This window comes from Python bivittatus, unplaced genomic scaffold (genome assembly GCF_059951505.1).
Source record: "Python bivittatus isolate LINGU-HERP-01145 unplaced genomic scaffold, Pbiv_v1 ctg000100_np1212, whole genome shotgun sequence".
NCBI classification, from domain to species: Eukaryota; Metazoa; Chordata; class Lepidosauria; order Squamata; family Pythonidae; genus Python; species Python bivittatus.
Genome location: NW_028277038.1, coordinates 1852804 through 1873081, shown reverse-complemented (window position 1 = coordinate 1873081; position 20278 = coordinate 1852804). Strand labels below are relative to the sequence as shown.

At 46.8% G+C, this 20278-nt stretch overlaps 2 protein-coding genes across 2 annotated transcripts; one reads left to right on the top strand and one right to left on the bottom strand.

The window, feature by feature from the left end:
• The first annotated feature begins 4925 nt into the window (after nt 1-4925).
• LRRC43 (leucine rich repeat containing 43) lies at nt 4926-14718 on the top strand. Its single transcript, XM_025163078.2, has 12 exons — nt 4926-5012; nt 5334-5615; nt 6025-6135; nt 7001-7140; nt 7626-7864; nt 8560-8738; nt 9509-9617; nt 10193-10332; nt 10770-10910; nt 12350-12541; nt 13202-13289; nt 13925-14718. The coding sequence occupies exons 1-12, from the start codon at nt 4926-4928 to the stop codon at nt 14065-14067; spliced, it is 1851 nt and encodes a 616-aa protein (XP_025018846.1). The 3' UTR covers nt 14068-14718.
• A 759-nt stretch (nt 14719-15477) lies between these two features.
• DIABLO (diablo IAP-binding mitochondrial protein) lies at nt 15478-19979 on the bottom strand. The gene is made up of 6 exons (XM_007422749.3): nt 19819-19979; nt 18622-18742; nt 17411-17542; nt 17119-17229; nt 16816-16912; nt 15478-16202 (listed from the first exon to the last, which is right to left on the bottom strand). Exons 1-6 carry the CDS (start codon nt 19866-19868, stop codon nt 15988-15990), a joined length of 726 nt encoding a protein of 241 aa, XP_007422811.1. The 5' UTR covers nt 19869-19979; the 3' UTR covers nt 15478-15987.
• Between the last annotated feature and the right edge of the window lie 299 nt (nt 19980-20278).

The window sequence follows — 20278 nt, the reverse complement described above, 5'->3', positions numbered from 1 at the left end:
AGTTACTCAAAAAAAAAAAAAAAGACCAAATTCAGTTGACTTAACAGCCTCAGCTTGGAATATTCTAAATATTTTGCTTTCATCCCTGTGACTTTCCCCAGCCTTACCGCCTCCAGATGTTTGGTACAACCGCTGCCACCATTCCAGCTGGCACAGCAATGACCATGCCGGGTGTGAATGATGGGCTTTGTGTTGGGGAAGCGGCTTGGCGGAGGACCATCAGCTAAAAGTTCTCCATTACTGCCTATCTTTGCACGCATCGCTGATTTTGGCGTCCGGCTTTAATTGTCTCAAAAGGTTATGTGTGCAATATTTATATTGCTCAAAAATATAGTAAAATATGTTCTCTCTGGTGGGCTCATGTTTGGTGTTCTGGTACGTGACTGGTGCTTTGATTTGTGCTACCTGAGGACAGTTACTTTTCAGATAGTTTCCCTGATAGTCGATGGCGGATGAGAACTTGTTCTTGGCCATCAAGGGTTCCAGCAGTTGATCGTCATGGTGTGTCTTGTTCACCCTGTCAAACAGCTCATGGAAAGCCTGGATAATATCACATATCTCAGCCTTGCTGGGTGCTTTTGTGAAATTGCAGTCGGGGCCAGAAACATTCGCTGCAATGGTCGGCCTCATTTCAGGAGGGAAAAATTTGTCCTTTGCCTATGGAAACGGAACCAAAGATTGGCTTCAGTTAAAGTCGGCTTCCCACCTCACCCTGCAAAGGCCAGCCTACATTTTATTGTCCTTCTGATAAGGGTGACTTTTATCAGGAGGAGGAGCTGTGTGCTCCATCTGGAATTGTTTCCCCGGATGCTGCCCTGGGCTTTCCATCCATCCCCAACACAAGCGAGGAGAAGGAAAACGCTAGATTTGTAACATCCGAATGCCACCGTTACGGAATAAGGAACTCTGGTATTGCACAAGAAAGAGAGGGATGGGAAGACGAGCATCTGGCTTCAACCCGCTAAGCAGGAAGGAAATCTCTGTAGGCTTCAGGGTCTCCATCTCTAATAGTCCACACAGCCAGGGGCAGGGGGAACCAGTCCAACACACTTACATAATTTTCAAAAAGCGATTCTGCATCACAGCGCAACCTATCCAGCGTCGGTGGATATTTCATTGGGCCAGGTGGAGTGGGAAGTCCCTGGGTGCACCAGAGGACAAACATCAACTGAGCCATTTCTGTTGGGAAAGCAAAGAAATCCAGTGAGACCTTGGAAACAGGTCATGATTTAAAATGGGTTTCACCCTTCACCTTCCAGGGAGGCCAAACGTCCTGTGGATTCTGTAGCAAACACACTTTTCTCTCTTGCAAAAGTTTCCTCTGAAAACGGATCCCTTCCCCGCTTCCCAACTGCTGCAAGACTTGATCACCAACAATGCAGTGATGAAGTCCGGCTAGAGCTATGTCCATTCCTTGCTGCTGCTGATTAGGACCAGGGATTAAATGGAGGATCCCATCCTTTTTATCACGCACCCTTCCCATGCTTATCCTGAAACTCTCCAGAGATGTTTTGTCAACGCTAATTTTCGCTGTAGCCTTGTGCTTTCTTAAAAAACGAAAACCAAGTCCCTAGAAAGGATCGCTTTCGGGCCCAGCCCTATCAACATTCATATTCTGATGGATTAATGATAAAAAGGAGGGTTTTCTAACTTCCTGTGTTGTCCCCTAGCGCCTTCCTTCAACTCTTCTCAAATTCTGCATTGATTTTGGAAGGAGTTTTTGTCGCCCAGAGCTTGGCTAGGGGCAAAATGTAGCCCAGGTGCATTGGAGCATGCTGGGGTCAAGAAATCAAGAGGGCGCATGAATCACTGCTCTTCCCCATTAGCAGTGGGGGAGATGCGCAACCATTCCCATTTGCATTGCCAAAATGAATACCTTGCCAGAAAATGTGCCATCCTTTGGACCCAAAGCTTAAAATATGCTTACCTTTAAGCATGGTGAGTAGCATCTTCGGAGTCAGAAGTCACTTCAACTCTCGGTTGACTGTTAAGTTTGATTCTCTGCTTTGCTTGTGGATCGCCCCATATTTATGCTCCCTCCTGGGGAAATGATGCTATCAATTTCCTACCCTGATGATGTACATGCAGACCGATTCTGATCAGTTTCCTATTGTACTCCTGTATTGATTTCCCACATTGGGGGGGGGGGGGAGCTGCCATGATGCTTATCTGTTGAACTGAAAGATTTGCTGGAAATTTGATTTCCACTGGTCCCACATTCGGTGGCAGGACCAGTCACGACGTGAATGCTGTAAAAAAAGGGCTTTGATTGCACAGATGCGGCTATCTTGACTCTGTTGACCCCCATCCCTGCAGAGGCCCCCGACACTGGATTCTGCTGACCACAAACTAGGGAAGAGCGAGGCTTTGATTGATCAGACAAATGGAGAAGAAGGTCTCCATTAAAGCCTAGTGTCCATTTTATGAAGATGGGGTTTTGTGTAGGGTTACAACATGAACCGGCCTTGTCCACCACATCCAAAGTCCACTAAACGAGGTCTGGTCAATTGGAGATTTACTGTAGTATCAACTGGGGCTCTAAACAGGCAATGCTGACCTTTTTTTAAGATTCTGCTCTCTCTGTAAAGCCTGCGGAAGTAGAGTTTCGAAGCCAGATAAACTGATAACGTGAGAAATTAGTCAGCCCTCTTCTGATCTGCCCTGCGCATTTCTTTTTTCCAGTGAACAGGACCATCTGCTTCCCTCCCACCCAGGAATTAGACTGTGATGCTTTCATTTTATTTCCATCCAGGGGACTTTCACAGCAGTCCCTGCATTGTGATGGAGGGCCCAGATATCACTCTGATTCATCCCTCTCTGCCTCCCTTTCCTTGATGTGGTCTTTGTGTTAGTGCTGAACTCCATTCTCCATCGGAGCGGCCGGAGAAGCTCCGAGAGGCTGGACGTCGCTGACCCTCAAACGGGCAAATGTCAGTTTCCTTGTTCGGGGCTGAGTGTAGCACACTTACATCTACCACTCTAGGACGGGTAAGGGTTTCCAAGCTGCCTGTTAAAAACACTGGATCATACAATTAGCAGTCAATAGGACCCTTGATCTCATCATGGCACAGTTATGTCCACCTAATGAGAACCATAGAACTCCATTCTTCCTTTCCAAAAGTATTTCAGGGTTAGATATGCTTTTTTTTTTTTTCATTGTGGGGATTTAATCATTTTTCTGGGGCCAAAACTAACTTGATCATCGCAAAATAGGACGTGCTTACTGTCACCCAGAATTTCATACAGGCAACTGCATAAACCTGAAACCCGTAATTTTCTGCACATTTAATTTCTTCAGTGAAAAAGTGCTTCTCTCAACAGGCAGTGGATTTCAAAGAAGCTCGTGCCTGTGCTTTTAAAGGCAGCTTGACAGGTAGAAATGAAACAGGTAAAGCTTTTTTTTTTCCAATGGATTAATGTTCATCCCTGTGACAGCTGCATTTTTTCTTGGCTGTTTTATGAAGATTCAGTCATCAGCAATTCCCCTTTTTTACCACGTTGGTCTTCTCCTTCTCCTATTTTAATTTATTAGCCCAACTCCAATGGGCTCTTGGAGACCAGACTGGAAAAACCTGGGGATGAAACATTTTATATTTTTACTGAAAAGCACAAGTAATTACATCTTGTGGAAACTGTTCATATTTTTAGTCCTCCCCCCCCATCACACACACACCGAGTGGAAAAACCCTAAGAATGAAGGAAATGCTTCTGTTTTTTTTTTTTTTTAATTTATTGAAAAGCACAAGTAATTATATCTCATGGAAACAATTTCTTTGAATCACCTTCACTTGGTCCAGTTTTGAACTTTGGAAAAGTTAGTCACTTCTGTCAACCTTAGAACTGTTATCTGTGGATATGCATTTTTCCTTTACTCTGGGTTTTTTTTTTTTAGTCTGCAGAAATAGGAAAAGGAAGTGATAAGGCGGTTAAGATGGATCCTGAATGAGCACTGATCGATGTTAATCTTGTCCATGAGCCATTGAAGGAGGGGGAATTTGGTTACGCATTTCTGCCTGGAACGGAAGCAGGGAATTTTGAGCAAATTCTTTCTGAGGCAAGTCCAAGGGCAAAAATCTTTGAGAGAGCCAAAATCATGGCCTAGGATGAGCAAGGCTGCATTTCGCATACTTTATTACTCCGTTATTACATGGGCTCATTTTTAAAATAGATGTTGATCACAGTGTTTCTGGTTCTGATTGCCATCTACAGGTATTTCATTGTGCTTGGATCGCAAATGATGGTTTGACTCCTCCAAGACTACGTCTTCATTGCTTAATTGGGTTGCATCCCCTTCTTTCCTTTTTCTGCTGGATGTTTTCGTAAGATAAACCATGGTTTATCTTAACTTATTTCCTCTGCCTCCAAGCTCCAGAATTTTAATTTTCCAGATACTTTTTTGTCCACATAGACTCTAGAGGCGGGGGGAGAACAGATTCTTGATGAAGACATTTGGTTACATGAATGTGATTTCGCCAACCAGTCAAGACATTTCCAGAGGGACTTGCAAAGTAAAGAGCGCAAGAAAAAACAATTTGATTAAAATGAAATATTAGCATAAAATCCATCAGTTTAAAGTACGCTGAGAAGAACTGCAACTGTTTGTGTTCATCTCTAGCAACCCTGCCCGCCAGCTCATTGCTGGGATGATGGGACCTGTAGCCCAACGTCTCTGGAAGGACTCCAGTTGGGGAAAGTTGGCACCGATTGTGGGTATTTAAACCCCGGATTAATGACTTGCAGGCTAACATGGAAAGGCTTGTTGGACCCAGAGAGACCCCCCCTCCGCCCCCTTGGAGAGCCAGCAGCATCTCCTCCCTCCCCTCCCCGGCGTCCCTCGGCGCCCCTAGCAACCGCATCCCGTATCCTAGCGACGGCAGACGCTGCCTGGCTAGGGCTGCTGCCCGCACAGCCGCCGCTGCCGCGCCATGGAGGGGCTGAGCGCCTCGGCTGCCTTCTGGGATCACCTCCGCAAGCTGTGCCTGGACCAGTTTCCTTGCGGGGTGGGGAGCTGGGTAAGGGTTGACGCCTCGTGGGCATCGCCCAGGAAGACAGCTGGGCAGCCTCCTCAAGGGGCTGGGGCCCCAAGGAGCATTGGTGGGGACACCTCCCAGCAACCACGGCCAAGCCCCCGATGCTGTGCGCTTGCGCTTCAGGCCAATCCAAGGTCTGGCTAACCGTGGCTTATTGCTCAAACCACAGTTGGCCAGGCCCACTCCGATGAGGAGGCCCCTTATGGCTTAGTGCCAGGGTGGAGATGCCCGCAGGCTGCAGGTCTTCTGGGCGTCCTCCAAGCTCTGCTCTTACACGACTTCCCCACCTTCTGTCCCACACAGAATAAATCCCGGTTCCCCCCACGGAGACCCCCCCACCTCCATGGCCTGCCCGCCCCCCGCCAGGCCGTTCTCCCCTGGCGCAATGGTGTCCAGTCGCCCAACGAAGAAACGGTGGAAGTGCTCACGGAATTCCTGCGGTGCCCCGACTCCCCGTGGGCCCTGCCCCCCGACTGCAGCCCCCCCGAGCAGCAGTTGCGGGAACTGGCCGTCCAGTCCCCGGGCATCGTCCGGAACAGCTTCCTCTGCTCCTACTTCAGGTCCCTCCGGATCGTGAACAAAGGGGTGAGTGGGGCTACGTACCGATCCCCAAGGTCTTTGGGCTCTAAGGATTAATGTTGTCCCTCTGGTAAATGGGTCCAACGTGCCAGCAGTCTAAGGTCAGCTGAACCTGAGATGTGGGTTCTTTGCATCCGCTGGGTTCAAACCCTGGATTTATGGTTTGGGGGCCTTCTTCTTTGGGTGTGCACCCTCCTAACCGTGTTGCCCATGTGAGATTCTGGTTAAATTTAGTTTAGACTTGCTTCCTTGCCATGCAGAAGCGTCTGCTGCACACTGCTTTTCCTCTCCCCGCTTTTGCCGGCCTCACGTAGTTTGAATTGGGCGTTTGGTCGAGAGGGCTGAGCGTGGGAATGCAGGTGGGCTAGATGTCCTCTGGGTGTCCAGAGGCGCATTCTGTTGACTCCCTTTCCAGGTGACTGAAATTGATGTTGGCTTGTTAAAATTTCCCAACCTGGAAGAGCTCATCTTAACTGCAAATCAGATCAGCACCATCCCTGCTGCCAACCTCCCTCCAGGCCTGAAGGTAAATAAAGCAGAAATTCTCGGTTTTTAGAAAGAATGCCGAAGGGCACCCTGGGCAGGATTCTTAGTGGAGAGAGCACAGTGCCAAACCTTTGCTGTTAGAGGGAAGAAATGTATATTGGCACAATTACCTTCTCCTCTAAAGAAGTGAGGCATTTGGAAAACCAGAACGTGTGTAATTATTTCATTTGAATTATTGGACCTGGAGCATCAGCATTTTTCAGTGGGGAGAGACGTAAGACCTACGTCAGCACTATAGATCACAGGCAGATAAATCCTACACCTTCTTTGCGCTCACAGTGCAAGCCTGCACCAGGGGGAAAAATTAAAGAAAAACCATGGTGTTAAAGGATCCTATCCAACTAGTATACCCAACTTTTTTTTCTGGGCTCTAAAGTTAAACAGGATTGGGCCTGATTAATTCCTGGATGGGAGACAACGGGGTATTCCCGGGGATCCAGGGTAGACGAGGAAGTTGAGAAACCAGGTTTCTCTTACGCCTGGGAAATGATAAGAATGCATTAACGTAGTCCGCAGGATTGAAGCACAATTTGGAGTTTATGTGCGCTACCCCTTTTATATGTGTGCTATCTCATCACTTAAAATTACCATATTTGTCATATGGCAAGGCGGCTTTCCTGTGGGTTGAAGAAGAGAGAGAAAACTGCTTTTATTGCTGGCGCTCCTTCCTTCCTTCCTGGATTTGCCTTGTGGCTGAAGTGCAACTCGCCAGCAAACACAGCCCATGGCGAGAGCCGCTGAGACCAATTTCTCAGCAGCATCAGGACCACCCCAGGCGTCCTGGCTTTTGGAAGAATCTGGGATGTCCTATTAATTTCCCCCCCTTCCTCCCACCCACCCATCAGGTGCTGGAGCTCTGTGGCAACGAAGTGCAAAGTTTAAAGGACCTGTGCACGTCCCCCCCAGCCGGACTGCAGCATCTAGGCCTTGGCCACAATTGCCAGCTGGGGTCCTCGGAGGAACAATATTTGGCAGATACTTTCTGGTAAGCACAGAGTCTGATGCAGGCAGGGGTGACCTGTAATGCCAACCGATTCTCCCTGTTTAAAGAAGGTGGCGTTTTCCAAAATCTGGTTTTCCTGGCTGCGTGGAACGGAGGAGAGCATCTTTTGGAGCAGGGGAGGGGGGTTAACAGAGGATGGTTCCGGGACTGGAGGAAGCAAGGAGACAAGGCAGACGCAGATGGGGGGGTGAATCGCGTCTCCAACCAGGGTGAAATCTTCCTTCGACAGCCAGTGGTGAAGAGAAGCCGTGCCTGGTCATGCCTTGCTCCAGATGACAAGGCTAGAAGCGGAGGGTGAAAAATGGCATCTTGTTTCTCCCCAGGAGACGAACGTTCAAATGGTTTGAGAGTAGGACCAACTGCCTTGGGAGGTTTTTAAGCCTAGCCTAAACTGCTGTCTTTCAGAGATGGGGAGCTTTGTTGTACCGGCAGATGCCCCCTCGAAGCAAAGTTTTTCTCCCTCTTAGGCCAAACCTCGTCTCCCTCGACTTCAGCTACAACAATTTCACCAACCTGCTAAGCCTCCTTTCGAAGCTTTTGACCTTGAACAAGCTCCGGATCCTGGTTCTGCAGGGGAACCCCTTTGCCCTCCTTCCAGGTTACCGGGGTTTTACTGTCGACAGCCTGCCCCAAATCTCTGTCTTTGATGATGTCATCATCACCCCAGATGAAAGGCACAACTTCCTCAACCTGACTAGCTACCCAGGTGAGTCTTCCTCCATTTCTGAACGGGGGATTCAATTCCACCGCACAGCATTTGCTCCCGGCCTCCCTTGTGTAAATCGAAACAGGGACATCTTTGCTGGAGCATCAGTGGTCAGAGACAACCTGAGTTCTTCCAGGCCCCTTTCGTTAAGTCTTCCGGCTTCCTTTCCTACCCATCAAGGTTTGTTGAAGGAGAGAAGCTGGAAAGTCCTGCCAAGTGCTGGTATTTTCTCTGCTAAGACCTCCTCCCCTCCCCTCCCCTCCCCTCCCACCCCCTTTGATGATTTCTCATATGGCATGGAGTAAAGCAGAGATGGGCAGGCCTGGCTGAAAACCAGTTTTGCACATTTCGCTGCAGAAGCCAATTGCAAATTTCTCGCATCCTGTTTCACTGATCTCTTGAATCTCATGGTGCTGTAGGAGGAGAGCTGTGTTAGTTTATGGCGGCCAAAAATCAGGAGTCTGGGAGCACCTTTTCTGCCCAACAGATGTTATTAAAAGGCATAAAAGGCTTTTGCTTTTCACTGGTTTCTTCCACCCCATGAGATTGTTCTAGGCAGCCGAACAGAAGATCAACATTTCTCTCCATAACTCAAGTCACGCTTCCCATATTGATAAACGGTTAGACTCCGATTATGACCCCTGTCTGGATCCTGGCTTGTAAATCTTCAGGTTTTTTGTCCCCTGCTTTTCCAGAGCTCTTACTGCACGATGTCAAACTGATCGTCACCATTGGCAAGATCAGAGGTGTTCCCAACCCGGTTGGCCCAGAGGAACTGGAGAACAGTCCTGACTCCCCAGTGATAACTTACAGCTACTATGTGACGTACGAATTTGCCAAGGGTGAAAAAAAAGGGGATAAGGAAGCCAGCAAGGTAGGAGTGTTATTTATTCATTCATTTGTAAATTATTTTGGTAGGCATCGTCGTGATTAAAAACAGACCAAACCAGGGATGCAATTAATTAAAAGCAGTGAACAATAAACTAAAAAAAAAAACCCAGTCTAAATTAAAAACAAATCATGTCACTGTTAAAAAAAGCTTTTTAAAAGGCCCTTATACTTAAAACTAGCGTCAAATCTTTTTGCTGGCATCTTCATGGGCAATGTTCCTCAACCTTGGCAGTTTTCCCCATGGCTGGCTGGGGAATTCTGGGAGTTGAAGTCCATACAGCTTCAGACTACCAAGGTTGAGAAACACTGTTCATGGGTGACTTCAACGGACAGTTTAAGGGTTTTGCCCCTTTCTTTGGAGAATGATGGGGAGTACAATCTTGGGAGCTTTGTCAGATAATTGGCAGCCCCCTGGATAAATTGCAATTCCCAGGATCTGAGCAGGGGGGAGGCCCGAGAGATGCGCCTTTCCCCCATTTGCTGCCTGCCAGACAGGTTGGGCTACAACGCCCATCATCCTGAGCCAGCATGGGAATGGCTGTTCTTAGGACGTTTCTTTAAATTGCTTTTTAAAATCATGACCATCTGAAGGGCGGGGTTGGGGGGTATTGGAAGCCCCTTGCCCCGATATCTCTAAAAAAGTAAGATTGTGGGATACAAGGATCCCCTTGGTGCCATCTTGTCACCCTGCCTAGTTTCCAGGAGGATGCAGCATTTGGGGGCGTCATGGGAGCCCGTGTGTTTCTGCTCCAGGACAGTGAGCCGCTGGCTGCGGTGAACGCTCCAAGCTCGCCCTTCGTGACGGTGGATGGGGAGACTCCCGAGCCTGCGCCTGGTCAGCCTTCGCCCAAGCCCGAGACAGGTGGGTAGCGCTCTTGGAAGGGTTAGGCCCAGCAGGTAGAAAAGACGGCTCGGCCCCTCTGCCCCGGAGGCGTGCAGCCTCTTTGGGGCCCCGCAATACATTGACATTCACAGAATGGGCTCAGTTCCTCCAGCCTGCCAGGCCACGAGAACTACGCCAGGCTAGCGCCAACCGAGCTCAGCATGGCCAGGCCAGAGTTGTGGAAGGAGCCTGGAGGAAAAACCACGCACCAAGAACGGAGCTCAAGCTCACATTTCCCCAGTTTCCTTTCGGTTTTTTACACCTGAACAGATCGGTGTAATAGCTAAGTAGGTAGTCCAAATAGATAGGCAGTTCCTGTCCTTGGCAGTGAATAACTTCTGATTTTCAGTCTGTGGGATGAGGACTTTTGGGTAACTGAAAAATTTGCAGGATGACGATGACGATGACGATAACGATAGAATTACTGGTTTGTGGGTTCAGGAACTCTCTTTCACCAAAAAGTGCATCCAACTGAAAGCAGGAACAACGGTTGTCTGAACAGAAAGTTGCTAGCTGGTGTTAAACGGCAGGTCCTTCCCTTCTCCCACACTTAGGAAATACACATTCTACCGCCAGGAAGGCTTGGGCAGAGACCATCGACTGCGAGTACCGAAAAGAGCACCTCACCCAAGATCTGGTGGCCCTCAAGGCTTATCTTCTGGCTGGAACCACCGTGGCCGTGGTTGAGGAAAAGGTGGTGGATCGCTTTGCTAAGCTTTTGTTTTAAGAATCTCTGTGGACGTGTGTGTGTGTGAGATCGCCAATCATTGTCCTCTCAGCATATCAGCCACCTCTTCCCCTAAGTCTGTCCCACCGTTTAGCATCGCCCCATCCTTGGTGTTCCTTCAAACTTGGTCTTCCAAATGTTGAGGAACTTTTTGCCTTACGCCTCTTGGGCGGCAATGAGGACATTTCTGCCTTTCATTGCAAGCCTTACTTTCTTTTTCCTTTGGCTGATGCTGCAGGAAACGTATTGGGGTGGTGGTGGTGGTGGAGGGACAACTGCAAGGTGGATGAGGAGGATTTGGGATTCTGCGCAGCAGACGAAGGACAAGGGGAGCCGTCCTTCTCCCTGACTCACGCGAACTCTCGGCTCCTTCCGTAGCAATGAAACGCGCTTCTTGTCCCCAGGTTGTCTCCTGGCCCGTGGCCCTCACTCCCGAGGAAAGCCCGGGCAGGAAAGGAAAGGGGAAAGGAGAGAAAGGAAAAGCCGATCCGGGGAAGGCAGAGAAAGGGAAGAAGGAGAAAGGGAAGGCCAAAGACACCGCAAAGGCAAGGCTGGAGCTGAGAATTAATTTCCTTGGGAAGCCGAACAGCATGCGTTGTTTTTGTCACTTCCTTTTTAAAAATATAGGACAACTTTATTAGAAACGTTTAAAAAACATTTTTATGTCACTTCCAATATTGGAGGACGGAGCGAGGAGGACACAGATCCCTGCACCAGCATTCACGGTGGGTGTATGTGTGTCAAAAAAGTCAAGATGGTGCCACAACCATGGAGTCAAAGTCCCGTCCTTTTTAACATCTGTCACCCCTGGAGCTGCGTATATCCATCCTCTCTTCCTGCTGATTCTCCCCTAATCAGATCTGGACTTGGGTGACACATCCTGCGCCCTGGCTGTATTCGCACAACACACCAACACAGATGAGCTGAAGAACCAGCGGCTGCATTTGTGCAGCCGTAGCACACGTAGCACACTTGGGGATGGTCAACCTTGGTTAATTTTTTTTCCTGGCCTAGTGTGAATGGGGAGCTCAGCTTGTTTCATGAAGTTTGGGTTCAGTCAATCGTTTGAAGCCAGAAAAATGGACCCGTTCCATAAGCAGGTTCGGTGTGTTGGGAGGAGACTGCCAACGGGATCCGGAGTCGGTTTGTGGCCTGGTTCACACAGCAGATTCCGCCATGATGCGATTGGTTTCATTCTGGCTTAATCAGTGTGTGAAGCCAGCTGCTGTGGATTGTAAATCAGCGTTTAGGTTTTGTTCAAGGCAGCCCGGCCAATTGTAGTTGGCTCAATAAAGCGCGTGAAGCACGTTGCATAAGCCTAGCCACTGTTTCCCAGCCAGTTCTACTTTGCAGGGTTGCTGTTCTTGGGAAGATAAAATAAAGGGGGCTTCTTGTGCACTAACCTTGAGTTTCCAGTGGAAACAGGGAATATGGGTGTCAGAATAACAATGCTGCATTTTTCTCTGGATATTCTTCTTTGATTTCTTAATTCTACTTTATTTGGAAGAAATTTATCTAATGTAAGGGCGGATACTTTGGAAAACGAAAACTGGAAAGGGGATTTAAATCTTTTACCTGTCCGCTTAAAAGTAAGCTCCGCGGAATTCAGTGGGACTTCTCAGTTTCTCTTCTGGCCGTTCCCACTCTAGGCTGGCACTGGAATTTAACCCGCAAGCCAGGCCAAAGGGCATTTTGGGAGGGAACCCTGGTTGTTGTAGTCCCAGCACATTTGGAAGGGGCTGGGTGGGACGAATTGGCAGTTGTAAAGGCTTGCAGCTTTTTAGGTGCGGAATAAGGTTTCTTCAAGACTCCTGTTTCACCACCTCTTTAACTACAATAGTAGCAGTAAAGGAAATCTTTCTGATGCAGATGATATATTGGTAAGGGGGTCTGAAACCAAATTGCATGTCTGAGATGGCGTCCCTCTTGCTGTGCATTAGGCAGGCATTGTCCCCAAATGAAATTCTCTTCTGTGTCCAGCCAGGATGGGAACAAAAAGAAGAAGAAACCGTTTTCCCCAGAGCTCCAGAGCGACCCCCCCATCGTGAAGGTCCTGGGCCCTCTTCACGTCAGCTTAGAAAAGCTGTTAGCAGGAGCATCGTCGGTGGAGACCCTCTGTGACTTTGGGGTGCAGATAACGGAGCTGAATGCCTCCCCGCCGTCGCCCAGAGAAAAGGTACCTGCCAAGGGGCGAAGTCGCCTTTCCAAAATCCTGTTGTGCCGAGTGCCGGAAATGTATGCATGTATGTATGTATGTATTTATTTATTTATTTAATCAGTGTGGGTAGTTGCCCATCTCAGCAAGCAGCTCTGGGTGGTGAACAGCATTACATAAAAACAAAAGCATGATTAAATAAAAACAAGAAACAGTATTAACGGAAATCGAAAACAATGTTCAGTCAAAAACAAAAACAGTATTAAACAAAAACAAAAGCAACATTAAAGAAACACAAAAACAGTATTAAATTAAAAACAAAAAAATTAAATAAAAGCAAAAACAATATGAAATAAAAATAAAAGCAATATGAAATAAAAATAGTATTAAATAAAAACAAAACAATTAAATAAAAGCAAAAACAATATGAAATAAAAATAAAAGCAATATGAAATAAAAATAGTATTAAATAAAAACAAAACAATTAAATAAAAGCAAAAACAATATGAAATAAAAATAAAAGCAATATGAAATGAACACAAAAATAGTATTAAATAAAAACAAAAACAATATTAAATAAAAACAAAAACAATATTAAATAAAAACCAAAACAAGGAATGTGTTTAAAGTAGCTGTTTCTGCCATTCGGTGAGACGCACAAACTTCCCTTCTACTTTTCAGGAAAATAAGAAGGGTGCGAAAAAGGACGCAAAAGCCAAATCTGGGAACGACAGCGTGAACTCTCGAAAAACACCATCGCCTGCCAAAGGTAAGCTAGGAAGCGCAGGATCAGCTTCCAGAGTGGGTGCTATTTTAACGATCTGACTGACAGCCCTCCACGTTCTTTGGACTGCAGATACAGAATCTCACCCAAGACTACAACATTAAAAGTGTATTCAAAAGCGGTTGTCGATTTTTTTTTTTTTGCAACCATCCTTCCTTCTTGAGCCCACGGTGGTGTACAAGGCCTCGACACCAGGGCTTTGCTGTCATCATATGGACTAGGAACTTTAAAAAAAGAGAGACACGATTGGCAAACCACAGTGCACGTGGCCCCTTAACCCTCCAGGTCCCAGGATGGTGCTGACTTTCTCCAAGCTGTGCCCTTGACTTGTCTTGGACTTTCACTTGGAGACCCTCAGCCTGCGTGAACCGGCTGGAGGACGCCGCACTGGGGAGGCTTTTGGATGGGTCCACGTGGTTTTGTGCATGAGGAAGTTCATGCCACGAGACAGACGGATTGGGCTCAGAGGTTCAGAAAGGAAGAGGTAAAGTTGCACAGCTGCGAACGTGGTGACTTATTTCTGGCTAAGTGCCATGTCCGAACCTGTCGTGGCTTGTTCAGCAAACCATGATCCTGGTCTAGTGCAATGCATGAAGCCAAGTTTTTTTTTTTTTTGGCAGGAAAGGGGCGGAAGAAGGACTCTCCTGAGGGAACCGATTTGCTACTCAGCCAGCCCGTGCCTTTGACCGTGGAGTTTCAAATGCAACATATAAAGTGGGAATCAGCTTCCCACATCTTAAAAACACATGAAGCCTCAGAATGATGGGCTTGCAGGGGGCAGGACCGGTTTTGCTTCCAAAAGAGAATGGATGCTCTGGGTGCACGTTTTGATGCGGTTCTATTCCTGGAGGTAGAGGTAAATAAATCTAGTTTATACCAGGCTTAAGATTCTGGGTATCACCAATTCCATGTTTCCCAAGGTTCGGTTCCATCAATGGCCTGGAGAGAGGCACGCCTCAAACAGCCACCTTTAGTCCATAGTAGCAAGCAGGAAAGAGGGGTGTGTGTGTGTGTGTGTGTATTGGAAAGGCCAAAGATAGGCGCATAAAACCAGGAGACAAAACCCAGTTTGTGTGGCAGGTTTAGATTCATTTTTAAAACAGCTTCAGTTTGGTAGCCAGATTAGGAACAGCCTCATTTGCAAAGCTAGCTCCTACAACAGTGGGAAGCAACAGTGGCTGTTGGAATACCGATAACGTTAACAGCATGTTAAATACATAAGGCACTTCTGCCTCCTTCGTGCATGGACCTTCCGATATGTGGTTTGGAACCAGAATTTTGGGAGACCCCGAAATGTAATTTCTGAGCCTGCCTGCCCTGGGTAGGAGGTACGGGGTTGTTTTCAGCAGCCTCCACTGGCTCCCACTGAAAAAGCATGGCTCTTGAACACTCTATCGCAGTGTTGTCCAAACTTGGCCACTTTAAGATGAGTGGACTTCAACTCCCAGAATTCCCCAGCCAGCAATGCTGGCTGGGGAATTCTGGGAGTTGGAGTCCACACATCTTAAAGTTGTTAAGGTTGAGAAACACTGGCTTATATCATAGTAAACTACCAGGAGAATGAAGAAAAGAGGTGGCATTTTACTGCTGGCTGGGGAATTCTGGGAGTTGAAGTCCACTCATCTTAAAGTAGCCAAGTTTGGACAACACTGCTCTATTGTAATAAATATAATGTATAGAATATGGGCACACTTCTTTTTCTTACCCATGAGCAAAAGTGAATAACTAGAGCTTACAGACATAGCAGCGCATTGAATATAAATGTACGCAGGAGTCAGCAGTTCAAGCTAAAAGCAGCTCCAGTGCGCACGTTTTAGCCAGGTTGCTTAACAAACTCAGCTGAAGTTGATCTGAAACTTGGCATCAGCAGAACACTCAATAAATTGAGAATAATTAAGTGATGCATCTCGTCTGCTTAATAGTCCTTAACGTTCCCAGGATTTATTTTATTTATATTTAAAATTTAGATACCACCCATCTCACAGAAAAGTGACTTCAAATATTGCCTATTTTTCACCGTTCCGAGTTTGAATTCTGAATGTGGCTGCTTCAAAGAGAGATTTTGTCCTAGATGACTTCAATTCTTTTGGCTGCTGCTGTGCCTGATATGGCAAATTCTCAATCACGACGAGTGAAGTTGAAGTTCTTTCCAGTACACGCACCCCCCCCCATTATAACTAAGGAAGTGAGTTGTGTTTCTCAGGCTTTTATTTTAAAAATTGGTTTGGGGGGGAATTACCCCAAGTACATCATTAGAAAAACAATAACACAAAAATGACATAGATCCTCCAAACTGTAAATTTCCACAACTAATTTCTGAAATTTCAGGTAGAGCATTTGTCCTTCACAACACCAGCACTTTTCATATGTTGCTTTTAAAAAAAGGCAAAAAAGACACAACCCTTTGTGATTACAACGTGCAACAATCTCTATAGATTCTGGAGGCTGATGGATCAACTCAAAACAGCCCTCAAGAGCCAGAAACCCATCTCTCTGTAGACAATTTTTGCATTTGGACAGCACTGCATTTAAAGAGATGGGCAACAGAACATCCACAGCTCAAGGGCTAGAGCCCACCAGGCTGGTAAAGCCAGAGAGGTAGCAGTGGGAACCTATTCCTCCATCTTCATGTCGCTTCTTCCCATCCGGCAACCGAGCGGGATCTTGTCTGTGCCAGCAATCCTCAATCTTCACGAAGGAAGGCTTCTTCTGTCTCTTCTGTGCTGGTCCGCCGAGAGGCTGGTAGCAGAGGCTCCTCTTCCTTCAACTTCAGGAGCTCCTCCGTCTGAGCCTCGGCCAGCTTGGTTTCAGCCTTCTGGGACAGCTGCCGGACTTCCTGGATTTGGGTCTTTACTAGCTGAATGTGGTTGTGTGTTGACACCGAGGCTTGGTCAGCCCCTGAAAAGATGATGTTAATGTCTTTTTGCTGAGGAACCCTGCAAAGAGTTCACGTATACTCAAGGCCACTTATCTGCCCCTCCAACTGAGGCAAACCAACTCACATTAAAGAGGATTGGTCCAGACATGGTAGACTTACTAAAGCCAATGGGATTATGGTTAACAACTCCGACTGGTATTAGTGGACCTATGTGTCTACCTCTGGCTTTAACCCACAATATGTAACCTTTGTTGGTGGCAAACCTAGATTGGTCTCGTAGCTCTGACTTCCTCGTTAGTGGCTCGTTGGTTAAACATTCTAGAATGAATACACACTCACACACACATATATAATGAATGAGCTCAACCTCAAGACCACCAGGCCCATCAGAGTTCCTAGTATGCTTTTAGGAGTTAGTGCAATTTTAAAGGCATATTCTAAGTGTCTGAATGGATATAAGTAACCTCAGTGCACATCCACCCCTCTAGCGTAAAGCCTTTGGGAGGCTGTTCAGTTAAATGTAACATTTCTTGCTAAAACATAGTTACTACCGACAGGTGGAAAAATGAAGCTGTTTGATTCTATCAACAGTTGCGGGGGGGGGGGGGGATAAGAGGCTTCCAGAAATCTCACCTGACTGATATGCAGCTTCTGCTGCCATCTCTGAAAGCCGCAGGGCCGTCATCCACCTGGATTCCAGCTTGAGATATTCCTGCTGCTTTGTCGTCATCTACGCAAAGCCAGGATTAAAACAATTAAATCTGGCACGCTTTTTGCACAGCTGACAGATCACTCTCATTTGAGGTTCTTTATTTAGGGTCACCCGCTAGATATTATCAAGAATTTGGACCTCTTAGGTCCACCTACAACCCTGTTGGATGCTGGAGCCCTTCTGAGCTCCTGAAGGGCAAAAGGCACCAAGACCAGGTTTCTTACCTCCACTCGGGCCCCAATGATCACTTGCCAAACAGCATCCTCTTCCTTGGAATTCATTTTCCCCAGGAGATGCGTATATTTCTGGTACAGGGACACCAATGTGTAAACTGCCTATAAATAAACCCAGTCTGTTAAAGTTGTACTTGACTAGAATTTAACATTTACTTTTTACTTTATATTTAGTAATTGTAGGCCACCTTTCAGAACCAAGCTTTCCTAGACAGGCGTAATTACCATACAGTTGTATTTGCACCACACCACCAGATGTGGGATCCGGAAGGCAGTATCTTACCGTTGTATATTCTGTTAGAGCATCAATCAGTGCGTAAGTTGTTTGAGAAAGGAGGGTCCCAGTGCTGTCGGTTACTAGGGAAACTGCTCTTCGGATCAAGGCTTCATTGCTAAGAGAACTCGGATCATGTTTCTGAAAGACAAACATTATGTGCTACGCATGGTGGTTCCCAAGCAGAACAACTTTTCAAAAACTGGGAGAGAAGGAAACAACGTGCGTTGTTGTCATTAAAAAGAAGAAATGTTATACAACTGAAAACCTGCCTCACTACAAGTCAACTGTAAGCATAAGAACATGAGAAACTGAAAAGTTCTGCTGGATTGCAGCAATGGTTCACTTAGTTCAGCACGCAGCTCTTGATACCTGGAGGAATAATGCTCTTAAATCTGCAGGTACATGGCTATTGATAACCTATCTGTTAATCTGCCACCTCCCCTGCTTTAAAACAGATTTCAAGGTATGTGGACTTCAGTTTCCCTTTTTCCAGCCAACATAGGGAATTTTTTCCCAGGTGAGAATTCTGGGAAGTGGCCCATCTGTAGGATTCCCAGTTAAAGTAGATGACATCACACGTCTGTAGCACAAAATTCTCTAAGTACACCAGCTGAAGAAATATTTTCATCCTTTCTCTGAATCCAATGCCAATCCAATTAATTGAATGGCTCAAAGCTACAGTATTTAATTGGCAGCCAAAGTCCAAAACAAACATGCCAAAGAATAGTAAAGCCAGTTATAAATTCCACATAAGGTATACAGTTGATCACAGAAAATACAGAGAGCAACTGATAGCGATAGAAATTGCAACAAAACCAGGGCTCCGATTGCTTTTCAGACTTTTTGATTAAGTTTAAATGGTGGATTAACACACATCTTAATAGCATAAATTCAAGTAAACTACTGCTACTCTATTACTGCAACTGATTTCTACTGGGCTGTCCATGGCCCTCCCTCACAAAAGAAAGCAATTTCTCCGTAAATAACTAGCCATATTAAAAAATGAACCACTCTAGCATACAAGCAGGGGGGTGAAAGAGAAGAATCTTTTCAGTCTCAGTTTGAACAACTGCAAAAGCTGTCGAGTCAGAGAAAGGAGGAAAACAATGGAGACTTAGCACATAGCAACAGATTTACCTAAGGAAGAAAGTATTTCTCAGAAAGGAAATAAAACTAAGGAGAAGCTTGTATAATAAAAGGACTTTCCGGAAAGCTACCTGGGCAATAGGGATAGCAGCCAAGGTCATTCCAAACCCCAGAGTTGCCATTTTCCTCCATGGTGCCCTCAGTCCAGATGCACATTGTGTCCTCACGTTTGAGAAGAGTGGAAAGTTCCGTCTAGAAAAGACATCCATTGAGGTAACAGAGCAGCAAGCAACACAGGAAAACAAGCAGTCTGGAGAATGTAACAGCCTGGATCCAGTGTATTTGATGCCTTGCTTGGTAATGTGAGGAAAATAGCGCTTATAAACTAATTTCAGGTGGTACAATTAGGAAAGTAGCTATCTCTCCTTTGTTGAATCCACAGCATTGAAAAATATCCAGCAAACTGCAGATTAATTCCTACAGTTTTAAGAGAATTCAGGGCCAAGCAAGCCAACGATTTTAACCACAAACCTCAAAGAAAAAAAGGTTATTACAGCTGGGAGAGACGGGTGCAGTGAGCTGTAACTTTTTATGCATCAGATGGCCATGATGTTATCTACAAATAACTGGGTACTATAGAGCATGAATAGATATATAACCACCCCTACTTTTTAATTATTTAAACCAAGGCCTGTATTCGACAAGTATGCCCCAGTGAATTCAGGGAGGCTTCTAACAGGGAGAAGCCTGCCCAAATAAAGCTACACTGAACAGGAGAGTTTTAGAGACACAAAATAGCAACGGAGGCAAGTAGGTACGTGCCATTTTCCTTACAACTGAACTGACCGTAAGTTTATGCAGCAAGTTTATAAGAAAAGCAGCTAGTGCCTCTGGGTCTCTCCCCAGCCCCCCAGGGTAGGGAGCAGGAAGCAGTCTCCTACCCTAAACCTCCCGAGTTCCAAATCAAGAACTACCCTTCGTGCTGTGTCCAAAACAGACGAGTCTCTGCATCTACAGAACCCAAATCTGGTTGATGCAAAGCCATGAGGCGCACATGTAAAACGGCAGAGCAGCATAATAGCGAGCCCACACAAGAAATGGCTGGGGATTATGGGAACTGAAGCTCAAGACCCCCCGGGATCCCCCGCCTGGAGAGGCCGCTCGTCCGCTGGTTTAAGCAGCGCCCTTAAGGGCCCGGGGGAGAACCGGGGGAGGCTGGAAAATGCCGGGCCCTCCCAGAGAAGACGAGACTCGGCCCCGGAGGCGCCCTTCGGCAGGGAGCTCAAGGAAGCGGAGAGAAGGAACCGAAGCCGCTATTTGGGGAATACCCGAAAAAGGCGCAGCAGCGCCACAGCCAACGGCTCCTCGCCGACGCCATCTTGGTTCGCTCAAAGATGACAAGGCGCGCAGGAAGTGACGTCCCCTTATAACGCCGAGTCACAACAGAGCGGATTTCGGAGCGACGGTCTGCTCTTCCTCCTCTATGTAGCCACAATTACGACATTTCCGGATTTCGTTTCCTTTCTCGGCTCCGCCTCTCTCTGCCCGCGCCCGCTTTATTGTGATGTCATCTTTTCCTTTTTTGTTCCGCTCTAGGACGGAACGATCTCCTTCAACATCCAATGCCAAGCAAAGGTCCGCACCATAGAGTGAGCGAGGCAAAAAGCGCCAGCCTATTGTCGCTTATTACTTCGTGCCGGAAACAGAAATGCCTATTTCTAATGGGGGTGGGGAGGGATTCGCGCATGCGCCCTGAGGACGACGCGTAAGAGGAGCACGCATGCGTCC